Source organism: Festucalex cinctus, chromosome 6 (assembly GCF_051991245.1).
Source record: "Festucalex cinctus isolate MCC-2025b chromosome 6, RoL_Fcin_1.0, whole genome shotgun sequence".
Taxonomy (NCBI): Eukaryota; Metazoa; Chordata; class Actinopteri; order Syngnathiformes; family Syngnathidae; genus Festucalex; species Festucalex cinctus.
Window position 1 is genome coordinate 27,565,719 of NC_135416.1, and position 24,082 is coordinate 27,589,800.

Consider the following 24,082-nt stretch of genomic DNA (forward strand, 5'->3'; position numbering starts at 1 on the left):
GTGTTAGTGTCCATCGTCGGGGCGACGATTCAAAACCTGGGGGTAGATGTGGCAGAATAGAGATGCCCCTTACCACAAGGGGGCAGAGTGCCTCTAATTAAGGAGGTGCCTATAAATAGGTCAGCGCAGCGCCAGTCTGTCCTTCTTCCACTTCCTTTTCCTCCTTTACGGAGTTGACAGACGTGACGCGTGCGTTGACGTGGTCTGTGTGCGGGTGGTGTCGGACCCAAGTGAAGGTATGCGTGCTTTTATCGACTTGGCCCATTCATGATTTTAGAAACTTACTCTCGTACTGCTTGGTTACAGCAACGTGGTATATGTTGGAGCGTGACTGTTCCCTGGTGTCCGGGTGGGTGCGCGCTGCTTCCTGCAGGTAGGGCGTTGGCTGTCCACCTTGTGCAAGGGCAGGGCAGGGGAACAAGCTTTAATTGCTTTTACCCTGTTGTCCAGCCATTAATTGTGGAGCCGCACTGGGTATCTCCTCCCCACGCTGTGACCTTGCCATTGTGCGCTCCGGTAAGGAATATGAATTCCTTTTTGTGCTAGTTGTGAAGACCTTTTTATTTCTAATTAATTTGTAATTGAGTAATTTGTCTTCCAGTGTGGCACGAATCCGGGTCATACTGTTGTCTTGGCTTTTTATCATCTTAAAATTGGCTTTTAAACACCGTTACCTTCCTGACAACTTCCCCTCCTGTTTGGGCGGTGACCTGGGTTGGCTGAACTGTTGGGACTGACCCAGGCGAAGTGTTGCCGCCGCGGAGCCCTTCCATTTATTGAATATTTTTAACTGTTTGGATTCTTTGTTTTATATTAAGTTTTTTGGTGTTTCTTTTAACACTATGGGTATTTTATGTTTTTATTTTTGTTCTGCCAGATGACTTTGGGTGAAGTGGTGTGGGTTGTTTGCTTCTTTTAATTTGTGTTTTGCGGCAGCGGTCCCCCTGGTGGTGGTCCCGATTTTCCCACTTATTTGGTTTGCTGTGTCACGGGTGCTGTGTAGTGTTTGGAGTTCCCCCTTTTTTTTGGTACCGCTGTCGTGGTAAGTCCCCCAGTCCTGTGGTGTTTTTAGCAGTCCCAGACCACTTTCTTTTGTTGTCAGGTGGTTGTTGTTTTTTTAAGCTTTTAATTTGTTAATAAACTCATGATATTTTGGAATCACATCTTGTCCTGTGGATGTTTAAACTGCGTGCCTTTTATTTGTGAAGCTTGTTTTAGACTCCTGGGGTGCAAGTCCCCAGGTGGCGTTGTCCCCCACTAACTAAGCCACTTTGCCACATGCATAACTATGATAGTCAACATCGGCGTTCTGAAGCATTTGACCCAAGGGTAACATATACAGACTGAACAACAGGGGTCCAAGGACTGACCCTTGAGGAACCCCACATGTCATGGCCTTTCGATCAGATTCAAAATTTCCAATAGTCACAAAGTAACTCCTTTCCTCCAAATAGGACCTGAACCATTTAAGGACTGTTCCATTTAATCCCACCCAAGTTTCCAGCCTGTCTAACAGTATATTATGATCAATCGTGTCAAATGCTGTACTGAGGTCCAACAAGACGAGCACCGATACCTTCCCTGCATCAGTGCTCAATCTTATATCGTTCAGTACTCGAATCAGAGCTGTTTCTGTACTGTGATGAGGTCAGAAACCTGACTGGAATTTATCCAAAAGTCCGTTTATGCTCAAGAAATTGCTGAGTTGATTAAAAAACACTTTTTCAACTATTTTAGTTACGAAGGGAAGGTTTGCGATTGGTCTATAATTTGCTAGCAGGGAGACATCCAGTGTTCTCTTTTTTAGAATGGGCTTGACGGCGGCTACTTTCAGAGATTTAGGAAGCTCACCTGATTGAAGTGAGCAATTAATTATTTGTTGTAAATCGATCTGAACAGATTTCACAATGGTTTTGAAAAAGCCAGATGGTATTGAGTCAAGATAGCTGGTGGAAGGTTTCAATTGCTGAACCAAGTCTACTACAGTATTTTGATCCACTGAGTCAAAGTAGTATTATATGTCACAGTATTTACTGGAAATGTAGGAGTCACTGCCAAAATGACCGTGACCATTGTTTGAATTTCAACACTTCAGGTTCCGGACTATTTGCAATTTCAATTCTATTTGTGGTGCCCAAAGTAGGGTACTTTATTACCTAGCTGTTCCTACCCCCCAACTCTATGATACATACTGTATTAAAATTAATGTATTCTTGCTTCACATATCTTTACCCACACTCTGATGAATTGGTTTAATGTTAAATCATGTCAAAGCTGTCCCTTCAAAGTTTGGACACCCCCGATGTAAATGGAGATTTTTTTTATTTATTTTTTTTAACTTCACTAATTTGAATTTTTCAAAGGGTTGTTTTTATCTAGTACAGTGTTAGCATCAAATTTATGAAATGAATGTATGAATTATACAATTTTTTACTCTTTAGTAGAGCTTTATTTTCGAAAACCTCATGAAAACAAAAATTCTCACGAGTATAATTACTGCAGATGAACACAGACGCTCAGTTTCGAAAATAGTAAACATACATGCTAATGTTAGCTGGTTATTTGCATTTGAGTTGTTTGATGCATGTTGACAGTGTATTTTATTATTACTCTGAAGTTCAGCACACTGCAGGCTGAGGCTGGAGCGACACAGCACTCCGTTAACTTCGACACATCATGCCACATCCTTTGCACAATATAATCTTATTCTAACTATCGCACTGAGGTCACGCTTTAACAAAGGTAAAGCGCAGTGATCCTACGCGAAAACATGATGCGGTCGTATGCGCAATTCTTTGTTGGTCTTATCAAGTAGTTCTTTCGGTCGGCGGATGAGGCTGACGGGCACCATAAAAAGAATAAAATAAAAATGCGAACGTTTATGTTAGAATTGGAATGTTAGTCTCAGTTCCAATCGATTCTCAGGCAGCCCTAAATGTATCTGACTGACACTACTGCCTCAATCAGTCGCTCTCGCGCGCTCTCTCTCTCTCTCCCTCTCTGTATATATATTTATATGTGTGTGTACACCAGGTTTTAAAATATTGATTTCAATTTGACTGAACATATATCAACATTTATCTTGAAGGTTGAAGATCCGTTGGCAAGTAGCGTCCGATCCAGAAATGTAGAGCCTCCCAGTCCGCAGTCTCTCCGCAAAAGAGAGGGAACTCTTTATGAAAACAGCAGGTGAGTGTAGTTCTGTGAGTAATATTTTACAGAGTTTCTGTTATTTGAAAGTAAACTATTAGCTCAATAGCCCTTGACAAAGTTTTACAGACACCGAAAGGGGGCATGACTTCAGCATGCTTGTGTATAATGTCAAAGCAGCCAGTCAGTGACGTTGTGGGAAAATAACTGACTTCACTCTCTAAACAATGTGATCATCCTGGTCTGTCAAACCTGCCAGAGTTGCTGCAATTACCTCAGCCTCAGCATGCACATGTTTGCTAAAAGTGAGCTCTATTGTGTGAAGTTGAACATCATTGTTTTCGATTGCGTATGTGCGCATATGTGCATACTGGTAAATGCTTGCTGTGTATGTGTTGACAGAAGAAAGAATCTGATACAGATGTTATCTTGTTTTGTAGCCTGGAAACAGTGGAGACTGATGACTCTTCATTGGATGACTTTGAAATCCTTCCCAGGGGTGTGTTTTGCACATATACTTTCCTTAGTAAATATGTTTTTGTGTAGAAGATCTCAATCTTGTTTGGTTTTCAATAAAAGGTTTATATATATTTAAATAAAGGTTTTTAATATTTTAAACTTGAACGTTTTGCTTGGGCTGTGGTCTTTTAATTTGAATACAAAAAAAATATTTAACTAATAATTAAAGCATAGCTAGAAATGAGAGATTGAAGATTCACCCAACTGTTTAATTTGTGTGTCATGTATCAGTGGACGCTATATAAACATGAAATAAGGAGTATTAGTGCCTCACGTCTGTCTCAAATTGAGGGAATCAAGGTGACAGTTTGCTTGTCATCACTGTGCTTGCACGGGTTTTCTCTGGGTACGCCATCTTCCTCCCACATTTCAAAGACATGCATGGTAGATTATTTGAAAACTCAAAATTGGCCATAGGTGTGAATTATGAACAGCTTTTCTATATGTGCCCTGCAATTGCCTGGCAACCAGTCGAGGGTGTACCTTGCCAAGTGGGGCTAAGCTCCAGTTATTCGTCATCCTAATGAGGACAAACAACATAAGGGGTATATTCACTAAGAATGCGCCGCGTCCGGTAATAGCGCTAAATATTGCACCACAACTGCACCCGCGTCTGCGCCCAGTTACCCACCTATTCACTAAGGATATTGCTCTAATCATATACCGGCGCAAACACGCCCACAAAACTGACAGCTTGGAGGAAATTTACACCTGATTTACCACACATGGCAATGGATTTGCGCCAAGAATGTGGTTGTTATAGTAACAGTTGCGAGAAAGATGACATAATCAGAAAGCGAGGTTGGACTGAGAGTAAACGTTTATAGTGCCATTAAGCTGTACAGAGCAGAGAGGACGACAATGACTTAATTCATTCATAAAGTACAAACTATTGGTGCGATCGTTTTAAAAAAATATATTTTCAGAGGTTGGCGTGGGTGTACAGTACGCATCTGGCACGTAAGAATGATCGTTAAAAACCTCCCTGCCATTGCTGATCAGCCCGGGTTTCGTTGTGTCCTAAACCAACATAGAAAATCCCCCCCCCCTCTCTCCTCTCTGCGTGATCAGCCAGAGAGGGACGTGCACCATGCGTCTCCACACCATGCAATGCTGTCATGATTCCGGGATCGAGGTTGTGTCAGGTTAATACATGCTTTCCATAAACGTTATTTGCGTCACGCAACCTCCGTGTGGCTATTTGCGCTGGCATTAGTGAATTAGACGCTGTATTTCAGTCTCATTTGCATTGGGGTGGGCATATTTTACGCCAAATGTATGCAAATTACCTAATTTACATCCACGCAAATAACACCGGTGCACCGGGGTGCAATCTGTTTGGCGACGGATTTCCCCATCCGCGCTTGTTTAGTGAATTAGGCGCTCCCGGATTGCTCCACTTTTACCGGTTAGCGCCGTGCAAAGCCGACGCAAACCTTTAGTGAATATGCCCCATAGTTTTGAAATGTACTCTATTTATCGTCATGGGTTTTCAATGTTTTCCTTCTACAATAACCAAGAAAGGCTTTAAGTGACGTGTTGTTTTGGGCATTTTTTTTTTATTATTTTTTTTCAGAGGGGAACAGCCTTACCAAATCATTCATGTCAATCAATTATGTCATCTCTTCTGTTTAGTGTTGAGTGAAGACAAACCCCCATTAAGACAACATGCTACTGGTGGGACCAAAAACGTATACAGGTGAGGCAATCCTACATCCAACAATGCTATAACGATGATACAGTGTTTCCTCTAGGATTTTTTTTCAGCAGTGGAGTAAAGGCCCAAAAAAAAAAAAAAAAAAGTGTTTATCCACTGTTGGTTAGGGTGACTGAAAATGTACTTCAACGAAATTACCAATTATTTCTGATCGTTATTTCGTCTACCCAGTAGCGGGTAGTACCGGGGTACTGCTGCGTGCTGCTCCATCCTCCCCCTGCCCTCTAGCCTTGAAGAAGTAGGCTGGATTGGCCATCTGGCATACAGAGCAGATGCCTGGTGGGCCAGTGTCTTTTTGAGGCCGATGCAGTGCTTTTTAATTATTATTTTCCTCCATTTTACCTCAAGAGTCTGGCCCACAATTTAGAGTGACTAGTTAATTAATCCATTTCGAACATAGACAGTAAACATCAGTCAATGTCATCTCGCTTTCTTTATTCCCGTTTGACATGTAAAAGCTGTGCAGTGTCATTTTATCTCCTATTTCGCTAGTACAGATCACAATTGATTAACTTTACTCGACAGATAACGAGCAGCCATGATACATCACAACACAGAACGCTTTGCAACGTAAACAATGGTGGCGTATGTACAAATAAAGTTTCTACAAAATTTATTAAACTGGAAATGATTGTTGAAAAATGAGTCTCATGTTAATAACGTCCAAATAATCATATGACGGAAACTTGTCATTACAGTCGGGGTTCCTTTTTCAGCAGGCTTTGTTCAATGAAAATCTTTTGAACATGTTCAGAATTTGATGGCAACAAGAAAAAGTTTTTCCGGACCTGAATGCTCTTGTATCTAGCCCCAGGTCATTATAGTGTAATATTTAACCTGTAGGTGTGTGCGTGTTTGTCCTGGTGAGCCAGTGGAGTGAGGGGTTGTTTTTAATTAATGTAAAGCACTTTGGTTCCATTTTATGTATGAAATGTACAAATAAAGTTGATTGACTGATTGATTGGACAAATTAAATAATGACATATGCTTTCTTTTTTTTTTATCTTCTAATCTTTCACCAGCCTGCATAAAAATTCCATACCTCCATTCCTCATGCGTTCTCGTCAAAAAGCCGTGCGCATTAGTGGCCGCGTCGTCACCATTGCCTTCCAGGGAGAAACACTGCTAAGTCAGATTGCAGTGGTAGGGGGTAATAAGACTGGAGTATTTGTGCATGAAGTAACAGAAGGGAGTGCTGCACATACTGTGGGTATCACCCATGGAGCACAAATAGTGGAGGTGAGAGAAGTCTATTTGATGGCACGAATTATGGTGTGTGAAGTTGCCTGAAAAACTACTGATCATCTGCAGATGAGATACCAACAGGACGAGAGAGCTCTCCGGATGGTGCTGGAGGATTCCACCTTAGAAGAAGCTCTGTGGGCACTTGGCCAGGTCATGGGTCTCTGCCATCTCTCTTTGCGTCCCAGGCAAGATGGTACGTCCCACAGCACGTGCTTGACACCCAGGGCCGGCCCTACATGATTTGGTACCCTAGGCGAAAATGTACATGGTAGCCCCCCCCCCCCCCCCCCCCCCCCCCCCCCAATCCCATAAAAAAAAAAACACACAAAAAAATTAGAGATATATTATATTTAACTCATTCACTGCCTTTGACAAGTATACTTGTCAATTGTATTTTTTAGAGCGGTGCTAAATGGGGGCGAATCTGAGCATGCTCCACTGTAAATATCAAACTTGGAAACAACTTTACTGATGCCCAACCACCGGTAGATGACATCAGAGCCCCATTTTATCGGAAATAAACACAGTTTCAGAGTCCATGGGAGAAATGGCTGTATTTTGGCAAACCTACATTTTTCTGCTGTCAGTTATAAAAGAACGGGACGGGACAAAAAGTAGGGAGTCTATTCTGTTATTTTGTAGATTCGGTTTATATATAATTATTGAATGGAATATCACGTGAGTATTGGAAATGTAAAAATTTTCTATAATGACTGGCAGTGATTGAGTTAATAGCACACCACGCAATAAATACCAAATTCCACAAACAAATAAAAATAAGAAAAATAACAGAAGTACAATGCAATGCAACTTTTTACTGCAATTTTTGAAAAATGACAGTATTTAAAACCTCAAAATGTTTTCACTATGTACATTAATAATTGTGTAAGATATTTTTCGTTTTGTTTGCGAATCTGTTTTTTGGTTGCGAATCTGTTTTTTGATTGAAACCTGTTTTTTGGTTGCGAATCTTTTTCTGTGTTGTGTGGGCGGGGTCCTCCGTTCAACCGATGATAGAAGCCTTGTCATTGGTCAGCTTGGAAGCCGCTGCGACAACTTTCATTGGTCAGATAGGAATGGGGGTGTGACAATGTTCGTCTGACTATTTCCTGGTTCATTTTGTCCAGTCGCCGCCAGCATCGAGGTAAATATGACCCCCCCCCCACTTCTAGTTTTCCGTTTTGTTTATCTGACATTTATCTAAAAGCAACCCTTGATCTATCGTTTATCCGGTGATTTGTTCTAACCATTACAATTAACGTAATCACTCACTCAGCATTGCTTAGCCATGTTAGCTAGCTAGGTAACTGATGGTCCGATACATGAGTCAGTCATGAAGCTATGTTGTTGGCAGTCAAAACACAAATATACGGCTAATTTGGGATAGCTGTTAGGATGAAGTTTTGTTGTTGTTTTTTTATACTCATAAAGAAACCTTTGCATTTGTTTCACATACAGGCAGGGCTGGGAATCGAATTTATTTACACTAGCTGCTTTCCCTAAATCTTGGATGTTTGAAGTAGAGATTAAATTCGTGATAATTCTGTGATTATTATTTATTGGTCCTGGTTGTTTACTGTATGAGTCAGATTGAAACAGAAGGGGAATCTGAGTTGTAGGTGTACTTTTGCAATTACACTGACTAGATTTTTTCTTTTAGAGTGCGAGCAGAACAAGGGGTAGAAAATGTAGACATAGCGAGATGCATGTTTACTGTAAGAGGAGCAGGCCAGGGCAGTTTTATTGCTGGTAAAAGCGTACATAACCAGAGGAAAAAACTTTATATGAGTAAAAGTTCTTGGAGTTACTGTAGCTTTCATAAATGTATTTGATATTACAGATCCAGCAAGCTGAAGAGACACGACCCTTGGACCATCACGGTGAACACCGGATCGTTATACCTGACATCCACTGTCGTTTACCTGAGGAAAGACTTGTTGCTTTACGGCAAATCAATCCAAACAAGGAGTCCTTGAGTTTTGGTCGCGTCATTTATTTGCAGACTCTCAATGTTGCTTCTAGTGCTAGTGTCTCGCGGCCCAAAGGGTCATTTAAATTTATGTAAAAAATGAAAATAAATTCCTGTGTAAAACAGTTTGACTTTTATTTCATAAAAAAAAGCATGCATATGAACTAACAACCAGTCAATTATTCAGCATTTTATAGATTTTATACAGACATTTTTCTCAAGAAATGATTGGCCTGCCAACAAGAAATCAAGAAAGCTCAGAAAATGAACTGTTAAACTTAAAACAAACATTTTGTAGGAACAGCCTGTAATTACTCAAAAAAAATGAAATGGATGTGATTTTTTTTTTTTTTTGCCCTTTCAATTACACTGTGTCAAATCTGGCATCAAAGGTGAGAGCAGTCAGTAGATGTGATTTAAAGGAATGGTAATCACTCATATGAGCAGTTGGAAATGTAATGGTGTTTGTGCAGGGGGTAACATAATGTGTGACCTGGCATTTGTACCTCACAATTGTGGTCAAAGTTTATTGATATTTTAAATTGCTCTCTGTCTGACATAAGCAGGTGCTTGTGGCCCTGCTCAGTTATCCACAGCATCACCTCATGAAGAGAGGTGACCAACCACCAACTTCATCTTCTGCATCTAAAAAGTAAAGAAAAGTGTGCTTGAATTAAGTACCAAACATGTAAAAAAAAAATTCTGACAAAGTTATGTTTGACACATGTTTTGAACATTATTGAAACAGGAAAACTACAATGAAACAATCACAGGAACTAAATGTATTTATATTACGTAATCTCAGTCACTTCCTCTGTATTTCAAACACCCAAGACATAATAAATGTAGCAGAGGCTACTTATTTCAATGACCAGAACTTATAAGTGATTAATAATTAGCATTTTATTAATGTAATGATGTAATGTAATAAAATAATCAGGAATAAGCATAATAACAGCTATCTCAGCAGGCCGTTTATTTGGGCCGTTTCTCGTACCAACAAAACATCACGATTCATGACTAGACTAACCAAAATCAAACGTTTACGTGGCCTGGATCCTAGTAGTAGCAATGTCACCGCTTTGACGGTGCATGAGTTCCCCCTCTTTTTCAACCTGACTCGTACAGTAAACAACCAGGACCAATAAATAATAATCACAGAATTATCACGAATTTAATCTCTACTTCAAACATCCAAGATTTAGGGGAAGCAGCTAGTGTAAATAAATTCGATTCCCAGCCCTGCCTGTATGTGAAACAAATGTATGTATGTATGTATGTATCATGTATCGGACCATCAGTTACCTAGCTAGCTAACATGGCTAAGCAATGCTGAGTGAGTGATTACGTTAATTGTAATGATTAGAACAAATCACCGGATAAACGATAGATCAAGGGTTGCTTTTAGATAAATGTCAGATAAACAAAACGGAAAACTAGAAGTGAGGGGGGGGGGTTTATTTACCTCGATGCTGGCGGCGACTGGACAAAATGAACCAGGAAATAGTCAGACGAACATTGTCACACCCCCATTCCTATCTGACCAATGAAAGTTGTCGCAGCGGCTTCCAAGCTGACCAATGACAAGGCTTCTATCATCGGTTGAACGGAGGACCCCGCCCACACAACACAGAAAAAGATTCGCAACCAAAAAACAGGTTTCAATCAAAAAACAGATTCGCAACCAAAAAACAGATTCGCAACCAAAAAACAGATTCGCAAACAAAACGAAAAAAATGTTTGACAAGATTTTATTAAAATACAAATCCATGTTTGAAATGTTTTTTTTTGTTTGCAAATTTTTATTTTATATGAAAACCCTTTTTTGTTTGATTAAAATTTATTTGAGGTTGCAAATCCCCTTTTTGTTTGATTGAATTTTTTTTTTGATTGCAAATCCCCTTTTTGTTTGATTGAAATTTTTTTTTGATTGCAAATTCCTTTTTTGTTTGATTGAAAATAAAGACACAAATTTCTCTCCATACCTGGATACTTCTTGATTGATGCTGATAAGTGCCAGTCTAGTTAGCCGTTCTTGTGACATGGTAGACCTTAAATAGTTTTTTATTAGTTTAAGCTTGGAAAAGCATCTCTCAGCTGATGCTACAGTCACTGATATGGTAGCAGCCACTCTGAGTGCTACCCACATGTTGGGATAGATTTCTCTAAGTTTTTTTCTCCTCTAGAAAAACTATAAAAGTTCCATGCTTGACATATTGGATTTTGGCCAGGTAAGAAATGACTGCATCTCTGCTTAGAGTTTTTTTTTTTTTTTTTTTTTTTATTAGAGTACATATTGCACAAATAAGTAGACCCCGAGAAAAAGGCTAATTGTTAATTCCAGGCCTAGCAGACATGTTGCTATCCATAACAGTCATGGAGATCATAGAAAATACTAGATGTCGTCGTTTTTGTTGTGGGTTGCATTTTTTATTTTTTTTTTGCATTAGTTAATTTGATTAAATTGAAGATTTTGTAATCTATGCATCCTATTACAACCTTATTTTCATGTTGTGAGTCAAGTGTGTATTCTACAGAAAACATTTTGTCAATATTTTGGAAATTGTTCTTATTTTTATTGAGATATTGAACATCCATCCATCCATCCATTTTCTTGACAGCTTATTCCTCACAAGGGGAGATATTGAACAAAATCTTTAAATTTTTCAAAGGGGGTATACTCATATATGCTGAGCACTGTACATGATGCAGCAATAGCTGATATAACTGAAATAGTCACCTGGATCTAGAAGATCGAGCTTTGTGTCACTCAAAGTACTGCTGATTGGTGCTTGACTGGCTGTTGCTTCAGCTGTACATTAAACAAAATACATCACTTCAAATTATTTTGGTGCTAAAGCAGGGAAAACAAATCCATTTGCATTATGATAGAATACAATGTAAGAAATTATGGCTGTTTGTATTAAATGCACCATTCATGCACTTACATTCAGTAGCCTTTGGTGAAGATGACACTGAAGGATTGTTTACCACAGCTTCTGCAGGTGCTTGTTGTGGCTGCAAATATTTTCTCAGTGCATCTAGTTAAAAAAAAAATGCATTTACTATATAGATTTTTACATTAAACCAGCACATAATTCTTATTTTCAATAAATTAATAAATTAATGTGGTTATGTGAAACAATGACTTGTGCAAATCCATTTGCAGGTATCTGGACTTACTGGCTGTTTTAGTTTAAACTCAGCAAGCCTTGCCCCACTCTTGTGTGCAAAGTAGCTACTAGCATGGATGTAATGGTGCAATGGTGATGTAATGGTAAACAAGTTACAAACAAGCTAAGAAGCTAACGCTATTTTCGTGTTTATTTTATAAACAATGATGATTGACTGACATACATACCTCGACCCTGGGCCCGTTTTTCCTCCTCCTCCTTTCGGCGCTTTCTTTCTTTTTTTTTTTTTTTTTTAAATTTTTTGTGTGTGTGTGCGTGCGTTTGCGTGCGTGCGTGCGTGCGCGTGCAAATACGTATAAATTTATACTCATTAATTCACCTAAAGCCTTATAAATATCCCATTACCCTTCGCCTTAACCAGGTGCTTCAGAATCTTGCCAGAGTCGTGAGGTTCAAATGGTCAGGAGACCAGAGAAAAGGTCAGAAAAAATAAAGAGAAAAGAAAGATAAGTCAAAGTGAAATCCAGCACCGACCAAACACTTCCTGCCTTCTCCATGATTACAAAATCAAAGTCTTACGCCAACCCCGGAAGCCTCTAAATTCCAGCAAATTTAGCGAGATCTCAAGAGACCAGAGGAAAAACTAAAGAGAGGAAGGAGGGAAGGATCGATAAGGCAGAGTGAGATCCATAGAAGCCAGTACATCCAATCCATCAAAGTGAAATCCAGCACCAACAAAACCCCTCCTGCGTGGTTACAAAACCAGAGTCTCATGCCAACCCCAGAAACCTCAAACTTCCAATAAATTGAGATCTCAAGTGACCAGAGGAAAAACTAAAGAGAGGAAGGAGGGAAGGATAGATAAAGCAAAGTGAGATCCAAAGACACCAGCGCCCACTGATTCAAGGGGCTGTGGGAGGCAGAGGCTACTTCTGTTGAGTTTCAGTAGATGCTGGTGCGACGGATCTGGCATGCATAAGGACCACCACCAAAGAAAGAAGCCGTCAACCGCGGTCCAGCAAAGCGAGCACCGCCCCCCGAAACCCCCAGGCCGCGGCAGCACCAAGGCCACCCCCAAGCCACCCGAGCGGACACCGGTCGGCGAGCCGACCCAGACGCCCGGAACACCCCCGCCCCAGCCCCGGCCCACACCCCCGAGCCCAAGGCCGCAGAACGAGGCCCAGCGGGCCCCCACAGCGCCCCACCGGTCCCCAGCCACCATCCACCCACAAAACCCCCCGCACCCCACCCAAACCCGCCACCCGCCACGACCCAGGCCCCACCACCCCCGGCCCCCAAACCCCCGAACACACCCCGACCCCCAACACCCAAACCCCCACCCACCCATACCTCCACCCCCCCAAACAAGCCGCCCCCCCCCGACGACCGCCATTCCCCCCGCAAACCCGGCCCCCCGCGAGCCCCACCCCCACCCCCGGAAACCGGCACCGGGCAGCAGCGCAGAGAGGGAAAACGTGCCCACTCTAGCCGTGCGAGAGTAGCACAGCGGCGGGAGGGGGGAAGCAGAGGAGGAAGCACCAGGGGAAAAGGCGGAACACCAGAACACCGAGCCCGGTGGGGAGAGGCCCCGGTCGTCACACCAGCGTACTAGTGACACCTAACTGTTAGGACTGTTACTGAGTCCGCCAGCTCGCCGACTGGCGAGCTCTACCCTTACACCGTGAATGTGGCCCCACCCAGTGTATATACAAGTGTGTGCGTGTGGTGCATTAAAATTGGGAGCAGGTGAGTCGGAGCAGAGGGAAAAAATTTCCCCTACTCCGACACACCCGCATCCCCCCAAAAAAATTAATATGTATTAAAAAAGGAAATGGAGGGACAAAGTGGTGGGGCAGGGACACAGATGGGGGGGACCACAGCGCTGCCAGGCACTGCAGTCCATCCCCTCTGATGGCTCCCCGCCCCAACTCACCCCTCCCCTTGGAAATGAAGTGCATTAAAATTGGAGGGGAGTTGAAGGGTGAAGACGGTGTTTCCACCCTTCCCCACCCCACCAAGAAATGTGTTGTGTGCCCTATGTGTATATTTACAAAGTGTATAGTGCAAAACTAGTGAAGTGAGTAAGAGGAGCGACCAGCGGGGCCTCACCCAACCCGGCGGGTGTAGGTGGCACGCCCGCCCCCCAGCAACCCACCCCCCACCACCACCCCCAACCACCCTACCAATCTGGCACCACAATAGGCGGACCGCCAGCGCAGCAGGGCTACTGGACAGCCCACCGGCCACCGGAGCCCGCCCGGGGCGGCAGGAGTTCTACCGGAGTGGGGCAGGCCTCAAACCCCCGCTCGGCCCCCGGAGCCCGACGCCCGGGCCGGGGAGGGAGCCCCAGGCCCAGGGAGAGGGAGGGGGAGGGGGCGGGGGGCAGACAGGGAAGGGGGGAGGGGGAAGCGGGGGGAAGACGACAAGAAGGCGAAAGGGCGGCTGCAGGGCAGGAGGGGGGGGGAGGGCGACAAGGGAAAAGGGACCGGGAGGCAGAGGAGGATGGGCGGGAGGAGGCGAGGAGGGAGAGGCGACGGGGGGGAGGAAGGGGGAGGGGAGAGGGAGCCACGGGGCACACCAGAGGTCCACCCGCCCCGAACCGCGCCACCGGGCACGGAGCAGCGGACCGCGCCGGGACGGCACCGCCCCGGGCACCAGGGAAAGCACCCCAACACCGCACCCCACAGGGGGCCCAGGGAGCGGCCAAGACGCAACCGCTACCGAGCAGACAATGGGGGGGGGGCAGAACCACCCCCGCCCGACCACGGGGGACGGCGTCAAGAAAATTGACTAATTAGCATGCAGTAACACCAAGTGTTGATGTTTAGTGCCCACTAGAAATAAATCTTAAGGAGTTAGTGAGTATAGTGTCGTATAGTGTGGTATGCTCGAGCCCACTAGCAGCAACTAGGTTCCTGACTATATAAAAATAAAAACAATCAGATACAAAATACCAAATACAGAAGCAGCGAAAACAGAAGTTGTAACGATGTGGTGGCTCTCGTTAACAGGCAGAATCTTGGCAGGATTAAGTTGCCAAATCAAGATTAAAATATTCTATGTACATAGACCATATTTGTTTAAATCTTGATACTTGATTTTTATTTAAGGCAGAGATTTTTTCCATTGAGATATAATTTATTAGTAAGTTTAACCAGTGGTCGATATTTAGAGATTGTTTATTTTTCCAATTGACAAGGATTATTTTTTTAGCAATAGTAAGGGCTATAAATATAGATTGGGTTTGTTTACATGGTAGCTCAGTTATTATTAAGTCACCTAGTAAACACAATCTTGGAGATAAAGGAAGCCTACAGTTTAATATATCAGCGAGCTTTTCCAAGATTTTAGTCCAGAAATGCAGCACTGGAGTACATGACCATAAAGCATGAAGATAAGTATCGGCAGTGTTTTGTGAGCACTGGAGACAAATGTCGGAGTCAGAGAGTCCCATTTTTTTCATCATATATTGTGTAATATATGTTCTATGAAGTATCTTATATTGGCTAAGTTGCAAATTTGTCTGTTTGGTCATTTTAAATACATTTTCACAGATTTGGGTCCAAAAAGTCTGGTTCCGGAACTATAGACAAGTCTTTTTCCCATTTTAAAGTCGGTAAATACGTTTTATTTGTGTATAAAAATAACTTATATATTTTTGATATTTTCTTTATTGTTGTTGGAGAAAGCTTTATAATATCTTTAGCTAAGACAGGCAGTTGGAGCGTATCCTGAAGTGTTGGGATTTGTTTCTTAACCATATTTTTAACTTGCAGATAATGTAAGAAATTTCCCTTTTTTATTTCATATTTCTGGACCAAGTTTGTATACGATATAAACTTATTATCTGAGAAAAGATGATGAAGGTGTGTAATTCCTTTCTGCTCCCATAAGCTTAAATGGAACGACTGATTATTAAGTTGAAAGTCGGGGTTATGCCAAATGGGAGAGAGCCCACATGGCGCCAATTGGGAGTTTGTAATTTCTAATGCCTTCCACCAGGCAGTCAGGGTGGCGGCTATCATTGGGTTTTTAAAACAATTATGTCGTTTTATTGATTTTGTAATAAAGAGTAAATCTAACAGTCTAAGATTATTACAATCCTTCTGCTCCAATTCCAACCAACAGTTAGTATCTCTGTTGGGTTGTGTCCATAGCACAAGATATTGCAGTTGATTAGCTATATAATAGTACATAAAGTTTGGTGCCTCTAAACCTCCTTTAGATTTACTTTCCTGAAGAGTATATAGACTAATTTTGGCTTTTTTTTTTATTCCAATAGAATTTTATGATAGCAGAGTCCAGCGATTGGAACCAGTTAGACGTAGGTTTAAATGGAATCATTGAAAATAAATAATTAATCTTTGGTAAAACTTTCATTTTTATAGTAGCTATCCGTCCTATTAAAGAGATCGGAAGATTATTCCAGCGCTCCAGATCACTACGGATACTATCCAATAATGGTAAAAAATTTAAAGAAGTTAATTCAGTTAACTTTGGTGAAATTTTAACACCTAAGTATTTTAAATTACCTGTAGGAAAGGAGTAGTGTGGATCCTGACTTGTAGGATTCCATGAATTTTCTGTAATAGGTAATAATGTTGATTTTGTCCAGTTAATAGAATAATCTGATAAGTGAGAGAATTTAGTTATTAAGTTAAATGCTTCCCCTAGCGAGATAGCAGGTTCTTCTAAATAGAGTAGTATATCATCGGCATATAGATTAATTTTATGTTCTATTGTCCCGGAGTGGATTCCTTGGATCCGTCTATCCTGACGTATAGCTAATGCAAGCGGCTCAATAAATATAGCAAATAATAAAGGAGACATGGGGCACCCTTGTCTTGTTCCCCTTTGTAGAGTAAAACTCTGTGATTTAATCCCATTAGTAGTAACTGTAGCTTTAGGAGAATCATATAATATTGAGACCCATTGAATGAATGACTCCCCGAAGCCGAATTTATTTAAGACAGCAAAGAGGAAGGACCAGTTAACTTTATCGAAGGCTTTTTCTGCATCCAGCGAAATAACAACTGCCTTTTTATCATACCGCTGTGACATACTAATCAAGTTAAAGAGCCTCCTAATATTATTAGTAGAATGACGACCTTTAATAAAACCTGTTTGATCGCTATGAATAATTGTCGAGATTACTGTCTATAGTCGAGATGCCAAGGCCTTAGCGATCATTTTAATATCGGCATTAATTAGTGATATCGGTCGGTAACTTGACGGGAGGGTGGGGTCTTTTTCTGGCTTTAATAAAAGTTTAATTGCTGCTATATTCATATCTTGACGTATATCACCCTTACTTTTAATTTCAGTTACTACTCTTAGAAATAATGGAGCAAACATTAACCAGAAATGTTTAAAAAATATAGCCGGATAGCCGTCTGGACCAGGTGCTCTGCCATTAGGCATACTGTCTAAAGCACGATACAACTCATCTATAGTAAGCGGGGCATCTAGAATATCTTTATGTTCAATAGATAACTGAGGTATATTTAAGCTATTTAGGAATACCTCAATATGTTCAGGGTTAGGTCTATTAATTTCTGAGTATAGATTTCGATAATAGTTATAAAAAATATGGTTAATTTCTTCTGGTGATTGTGTGCATTCACCATTTATATCTTTAATAGCCGTTATAAGAGATTTTTCCCGATTCCGTTGAAGTTGATTTGCCAGGAATTTACCTGATTTATTATTATGTTCAAAATTATTATATCTCAACTGTTGTATTATAAACTCTGTCTTTTTAGATAACATGTTATCTAACTGTATTTTTATATTCTGTAGTTCTATCCATATTTGATTATTTGGGTTTAATGCATATTCATCCGTTAGTTGTTTAATTTTATCTTCCAGGTATTTTTCTAATTTTTGATCCTGTTTCTTTTTATAAGTTGAATATGATATAATTTTCCCTCTAATTACCGCTTTCCCTGCTTCCCAGAGAAGAGATGGAGATATATTTGGAGAGTCATTTATTTCAAAAAAATCTGCCCACTCCCTTCTAATAATTTTATCAAACTCTACGTCTTTCAGTAATGAGATGTTAAAACGCCATATCGGGGGAGGTTTAAAGGTAGAGTCAATTTGTAGAGTGAGGGAGACTGGTGCATGATCACTTATAATTATAGAATGTATTTTTATAGCAGTTTTATCAACAATAGAATTATTTGTAAGGAAAAAATCAATTCTTGAGAATGATCGGTGCACCGCAGAGAAGTAAATTCCTTCTTAGTTGGGTTTTGAAGTCTCCAGCCATCGCTGAGGCCAAAATCCTCCATATATTCATCTATTACTTTAGCGGATCGTAATCGCCTTGTATATATCGTATTATTAGAACGATCTATTAACGGGTTTAAGACCGTGTTAAAATCACCTCCAATAATAATAGTAGAATTTGTTGCTAAATCGAGTAACCGAGAGAAAAATTCATGGAAAAAATCTGGGTCATCATTATTTGGGGCATATAAATTACCAATTGTATATACTTTATTAAATATAGTTACCTGGATAATAATATATCGGCCCTCTAAATCTGTTACTATATTATTTAGAGTAAAGAATAAATTCTTATGTATAAGTATAGAGACACCTCTTTGTCTACTATTATAGGAGGCAGAGTAAACTTGACTAAAATTTTTATCTATTGTAACAACTATGGCCGACGGCCCAATCCACCCTCTAATTTTTTTTTTAAAGTTTGCTTCTCCTAAAGCAAATTCTCTGCAGTCGCATAAATATTCCACTGCCCAGACAGGATCCAGGCTTGGTTAGCTCTGCAGGTGGTCATCCAACCACCAACAAGGCTCTTTTGAAGCCGCTGACCAGGTGACAAAGGAATTTATGCGTCTGCCGAAGGAGTGTATTCAAGCCTGTCTTCTCGGAGACCGAACAAATGGCTCCAATGATTTGGAATACACAAATGACCGATCAAAGGAATGTTCATGACTTCTTATCAATCACAAAGGGTATTCTGGCGCCTCGCCCTTCCTGGAACGTCTAGATGGAGCAACAGCACCGCCAAGTGGTGAAACTTGGAACTATCCTTAGTGACAATTCACATAAGTAACCGCATTTTACACATTTATTCCATGATAATTCTTGACAGACAACTGAGCTACGAATGATTCATGTTATATCTTTGTGTGTATGAACATCCTATTTCATTTGTACTCCATAAAGAATGAAAGATAATCAATATCTCTCAGTTCAGTCAGATTAGACAAGTAGAAGTTACCTCACAAGTTAGTTTATGATGCGTTAATTACGATGTGTGTTAAACGGGTTGTGTGGGAAAACTGATTTGCCAGACTGACCAAATTTAATGCCAAATTATTAATCTCTTTAATAATTTTTTTCTTAAAGTCTGCCCGAGCGAGCAGAAGGGTGTGCCACCACCCACTGAAGCCCCGCCCAAAGACTTTAAAAGGGCGAGGAGACCCTCGCTCACCCTCTTCCCTCTTCCTGCTCTCCCGCCTCTCCCCTCTGGCTTCCAAGCCTCTTCCAAAAACTCTCTGGCACGACCTGCAAGTGTCCCAGCCTGCTCGAACTCTTTGTTCCAAGAAACTTGCCAACCACGTGGCCTTTTCTTTTCTGGCAGCAACCGTTGCCGAGAGCGGACCCTCGCTCCACGCCACGCCAAAGCAGGTGCAAACTGCAACGCTGACTAAAGACTCTTTTGCTTTTTTTTGTTTTGTTTTTTTGTTCCACCATCGGTGCTTGCCCGCCCGACTCCGCGGCCCCGGCGTACACTTGCAACGTATCGCCGGACTCAAGGTTGTGCACCTAAGCCGCGCACCTCACCGGCTATTCGGTGGCGCTCCGCCGCAGTGCCAACGCACCTCCAACGGCTGGCCTTCCCCGTACGCAGGCGCGTACTGACCGAGCTGCAACACCTGAACTCGGACAGCTGCCCGGCAGAACCAGCCTCGCCGGGTCGCCGACCAATCAAGGGACGAGCCGCGCAACTACGTCAGGCCCCTGGAGCGGCTTCCCCGTGCTCACCTGTGGAATAAACCTTTTTTTTTTTTTTTCTTGCCTTTTTTAAACGAACATTTACTATTTTTACCCCTTCTTTTTGAAGACCTTTCTGCTCATTCGACGCAAACGATTCTCGTAAGTGTGCGTTTGATTTCTAGCTCGGCGTATCCACTGTGTGCCACTTACGTTTGAAACATATCACAAATCTGGCAGGTCAAATTTCTCTTTTCCCTGTTTCTTTATTCATTCGCATTCCTTCCTTATTTTCATTCGCTTTATTTTATTCCTTTTCTTCTGACGGTAGAATAGCTAGATAGGCAGTGTTTTGATTCTGTAGTGTAGCAATCGTGAATAAATGCATGTTTTATGAACTCTATTCCGCCTAAGTCATCTGTGTTTCCGAGTGGATTATTATTCTTTTGTTAGTACAACGAACCACTGAATATCGAGTGTGGCGACTTTAGATTATAAATGACTGATAATGACTGTTAACCCAAAGCAAAACCAACGTGGTGCCCCAGAAGTTATCGAGGTAAATATAATTTACCTCTGTAACGTCCAGATTCTTAATTCGTCCAAAAGACGACCCAATTATCGCTACACTATAAATAATTTTTCTTCTGATTTTTGTAAGTGGGTTTCTTGTAGGAGACAAATATCTGCCTTAAATTTTGAGAGATGGTCTAAAATTTTTATTCTTTTTGCCTGGGAGCGAGCGCCACACACATTCCAGGAGACCAGAACTAATTTCTGCATACAAGCAATATAGACTCAGTCTTATGTATACATCTATATAAGCTGCTTATTAATATTAACATATTGTAGGATAGCAAAAGAGTAATTAGGCAATTTATATAATTTATATAAAGAGAGAGATAACAAGTAGATAAGTATAATAGTGAAGAAACGAGGGGGGAAGTGAATGTGAAGGAAATCTGTGGGGGATTCAACATAACAATACACCAGTAAATAGTGACCTAAGCGAGATTATTATTTTTATTATTATTATTATTTGTATTTTTTTAAGAATATATTTTTATATTATTATTATTATTATTATAGCCTATACATGATATGAATTCATATTCTCAGTTTCGTAACCCATTATCCATACATATACATACATATACATACACATACATATACATATACATATATATACATATATACACATATACATACACATACATATACATACGTCAAATAATCACACAATACTCGGCTCTACCAATTATCAGTTAGAACAGCCAAGGGGTCGAGGTTGGGTTTCGGAATAGCTGGCCGTCGATATATAATTTATCAACGACCATCGAAGTCCGTTTACCCTCCTGTCTATTTTGTTTCATTATAGGAAACAGTACTTTTCGCCGCTCGTTTATCTCTCTTGGGAATTGATCATTCATCCCGAAAGATGTCCCTTTGAGCTCCCGTCCTTTACTTTTGACCAATTCTTTATGTTTAAAATGTTCGAACTTAGCAATAATAGGACGGGGCTTATTGCCCTTACGAGCTCCGAGCCGGTGTACACGGTGAAAAGAGATATTATTTACCGTCTCCTGAGGGATCTTTAGCGATAATGTCATAAATTTTTTTTATCTCGCTCTCTGGATTATCTGGGGTATTTTTGGATATACCTGAAAATATTAGATTTGCCCGCATACTACGGGATTGAACATCTAAGACCGTTTCCTTTAGCATTTTATTTTCCTTTTTAATCGTCTCCAACTCGGCTGTGACAGCGACGAGAGAGGAGCGTAGCTCGGAATTATCTCGTTGGAGATCGCTTACCTGTTGGCTAACGAATTCCAAACTTGCCTTTAATTCTTTGACGTCCTCGCGGATAAGACAGAGGACGTCAAGTTTTTTATTTATGGAATCCAGCATACTCACCGATACGTCGGCGGTTACTAAATCATCCGTATCTGTTGACGAGTCATTTTTCCTTTTTTTCGAAGGATTATCACGACTAGCCGCCAGATCATCCATCGCGCAGCTATAAAAATAATCGTCAATAAAGCGTTCGAGGTCGTCCACACTGGATAATATTTCCGATCTTTCTTAGAAAAGAAAAAAATCTAATTTATCTAATCGTTAAATTCGGGTTTAATTAGAAATATAAAGCAAATTCTATTTTAGCAGCAGGACGCCGCCATGTTAGATTTTCCCAGTCTCGCTACCGGTCTCGCGATAGTCACAGCATCTCGCGGAAGCCTTCCCCCTTTCGCCGCTTTCTTAATGCAGCACCTGAAGGCTTGGACCTTTTCATTGTTGTCGATGTCAATGTATAAACAACACAAGTGTGCCAACCATCTATCGATCTTTCTAAAGTGCTGCCACTACACTCTGATATGATATACGACCCCTCCCCCTACCTTTCATTCATTGTAATCGGCAGCAGCGGGTCAGGTTCAGGGCGCCAGGACAGCAGGTCGTGAACTCACAGTCATTTATTTGAAATAGAAGTAATAAAAAAAGGAACTTAATAAAATATATTTGCTATATAACACATTTTATGTTTGAAAACACGAGAGGGGGGGGCTTTTTGTGTTAGTTTTTTTTTTATTTTATTTTTTTTTCCTTTCTGCAATTTGGCGCCCCCTCCACAAGATGGCGCCCTAGGCGACCGCCTAGCTCGCCTGGAGCCCTGTTGACACCTGCATTCTACTACTTCCCCTGCAAAGATTTCTTCAGAACTCCAAATAGAAGTGTCTTCATAATGTACAAACCCAAATTCAAGTGACGTTAGGATGCTGTGTAAAATATAAAGGTCACGTTTGTAAATGAGAATTAGTTCTAAAACTTTTTTTACCTGGTTCAATCAGTGGCGTTCCTAAGCAACTTGGCACCCTAGGCAGGATTTATGGTAGTAGCTTACGGTAAAGTTCCAAGGACCTCCTGCTCTGTGACCAATGACAGCACATTCATTTAGTATGGCGATACAGAATCCACTCATCTTATTGGTCGACGTAATGTTGCTTGCGGAAGTATATAGCGCAAGAGCAGCAACGCGACCGGTAGCAGCAAATATGATTGCAAAAAGAAAGAGAGGACTGGGAATCAGAAAACACATAGTTGAAAAAGTGTGAGAAAACATCCAACAAAGGCACTTTACTAGCTGCTGGGGTACTTTTACCATAGCCAATGGTGGGCTGACTGATCTCAAGCAACATGCTTCCAGTGGTGGACACATACGGAATACAACAAGGTACAACTTTGGAGCCCAAGTAAAAAATGTTGTCCACCAGGCTTGTTTGCTTGCTCCTAACACCGCTATTAGCGTCCATTGTCTATCACGGCCTAGAAAAGGGAGTCATGGTGGAGATAAGGAAGGAAGTTTCTGAAGAAGAAAGTAAGTCTTCATCACTGCCTGCTGGTAGTAACAATTAGTTAGCTGTGGCCACGGCCCAGCTCACAGCAGAAAGCATGGTGCTATATTGTCTAATAATTACTCTACATTGCATGGCTGATATACAGGTGAAGTGGGTTTTTACAGGGAACCTTATGCTTGAATTCACACTAAAGTAGGAGCGAAAAGATCATTCACTTAGAGTTGTCGTCAGTGGATGATGATAATAATATAATTGACAACACTGTACTAATCATCCACCCATTAGCACGATGAGTAGAGAGAGCAAGTGCGGAGCAACACCTACTGTATTGGAGATGTGAGTGTAAAGGAGGTTTACCGAGAAAAAAAAAATCCATTTGTGAAGCATTCAGTATTTACTGCGTAATGCAGTGGTGCAATGCAATGCCACTCTGAAAGTTCATTGTGGCCCATCATCACTAACCTTTGATTGTTTTGTTAATGTGTCACCCAAATATATTCAACTAGTCAGAGGAATGTACTACTATGCAAATTTAGATCAGGTAAATGTTAATAAATGTTGGGTGGAAACTTTCCCCACACAGACCAAAGTACAGTACAATATTACATCAATTGCTTTCTTCAAAAGTATTTGTGGGTTGGAGCTTCTCCTTCCCTTGAAGATGAATGAATGTTCATAATTCAACTCAGTAAAAGATGTGCCAATCAGAATTACAATTAGTGATGTGTGTGCTCATGCATTTTATATGACTGTGTTTTTCTCCGCCTATTGTACAGACTATGAGGCACTGGTTCAGCAATTGCAGGAGAGTGAGATGTCATCAGGTGACTCTTTCTATGTGCGTGTCAACGTGACCATCCCAGCAGGTCCCAAAGGGACACTGACTGTGTCCTGCAATGACATCCTCCATGTAACCAACACACGGCCGGCCGACACTGAAGACTCATGGTACGCTAATCAAGTTCATCCTTGCCAGCTTTTGGCCCTCCATAGCGGATTAGTACCCAACTACTACAGGTACTTATGA

At 41.3% G+C, this 24,082-nt stretch overlaps 1 protein-coding gene and 1 long non-coding RNA gene across 2 annotated transcripts in view; one reads left to right on the top strand and one right to left on the bottom strand.

Annotated features, from left to right (window-relative positions):
• The window catches only part of card14 (caspase recruitment domain family, member 14), a 53,209-nt gene that overhangs the window by 18,626 nt on the left and 10,501 nt on the right, over window positions 1-24,082 (top strand). Inside the window, exons 9-14 of the mRNA XM_077524262.1 lie at window positions 3,089-3,189; window positions 3,591-3,649; window positions 5,305-5,368; window positions 6,409-6,625; window positions 6,698-6,824; window positions 23,832-24,072. Of these exons, the coding sequence (XP_077380388.1) occupies window positions 3,089-3,189; window positions 3,591-3,649; window positions 5,305-5,368; window positions 6,409-6,625; window positions 6,698-6,824; window positions 23,832-24,072 (809 nt within the window). The remainder of the gene's footprint in view (window positions 1-3,088; window positions 3,190-3,590; window positions 3,650-5,304; window positions 5,369-6,408; window positions 6,626-6,697; window positions 6,825-23,831; window positions 24,073-24,082) is intronic.
• LOC144020618 (uncharacterized) lies at window positions 5,807-12,756 on the bottom strand. Its single transcript, XR_013283932.1, has 3 exons — window positions 11,549-12,756; window positions 11,341-11,412; window positions 5,807-6,880 (listed from the first exon to the last, which is right to left on the bottom strand). It is a non-coding gene; the product is annotated as an uncharacterized LOC144020618 (long non-coding RNA).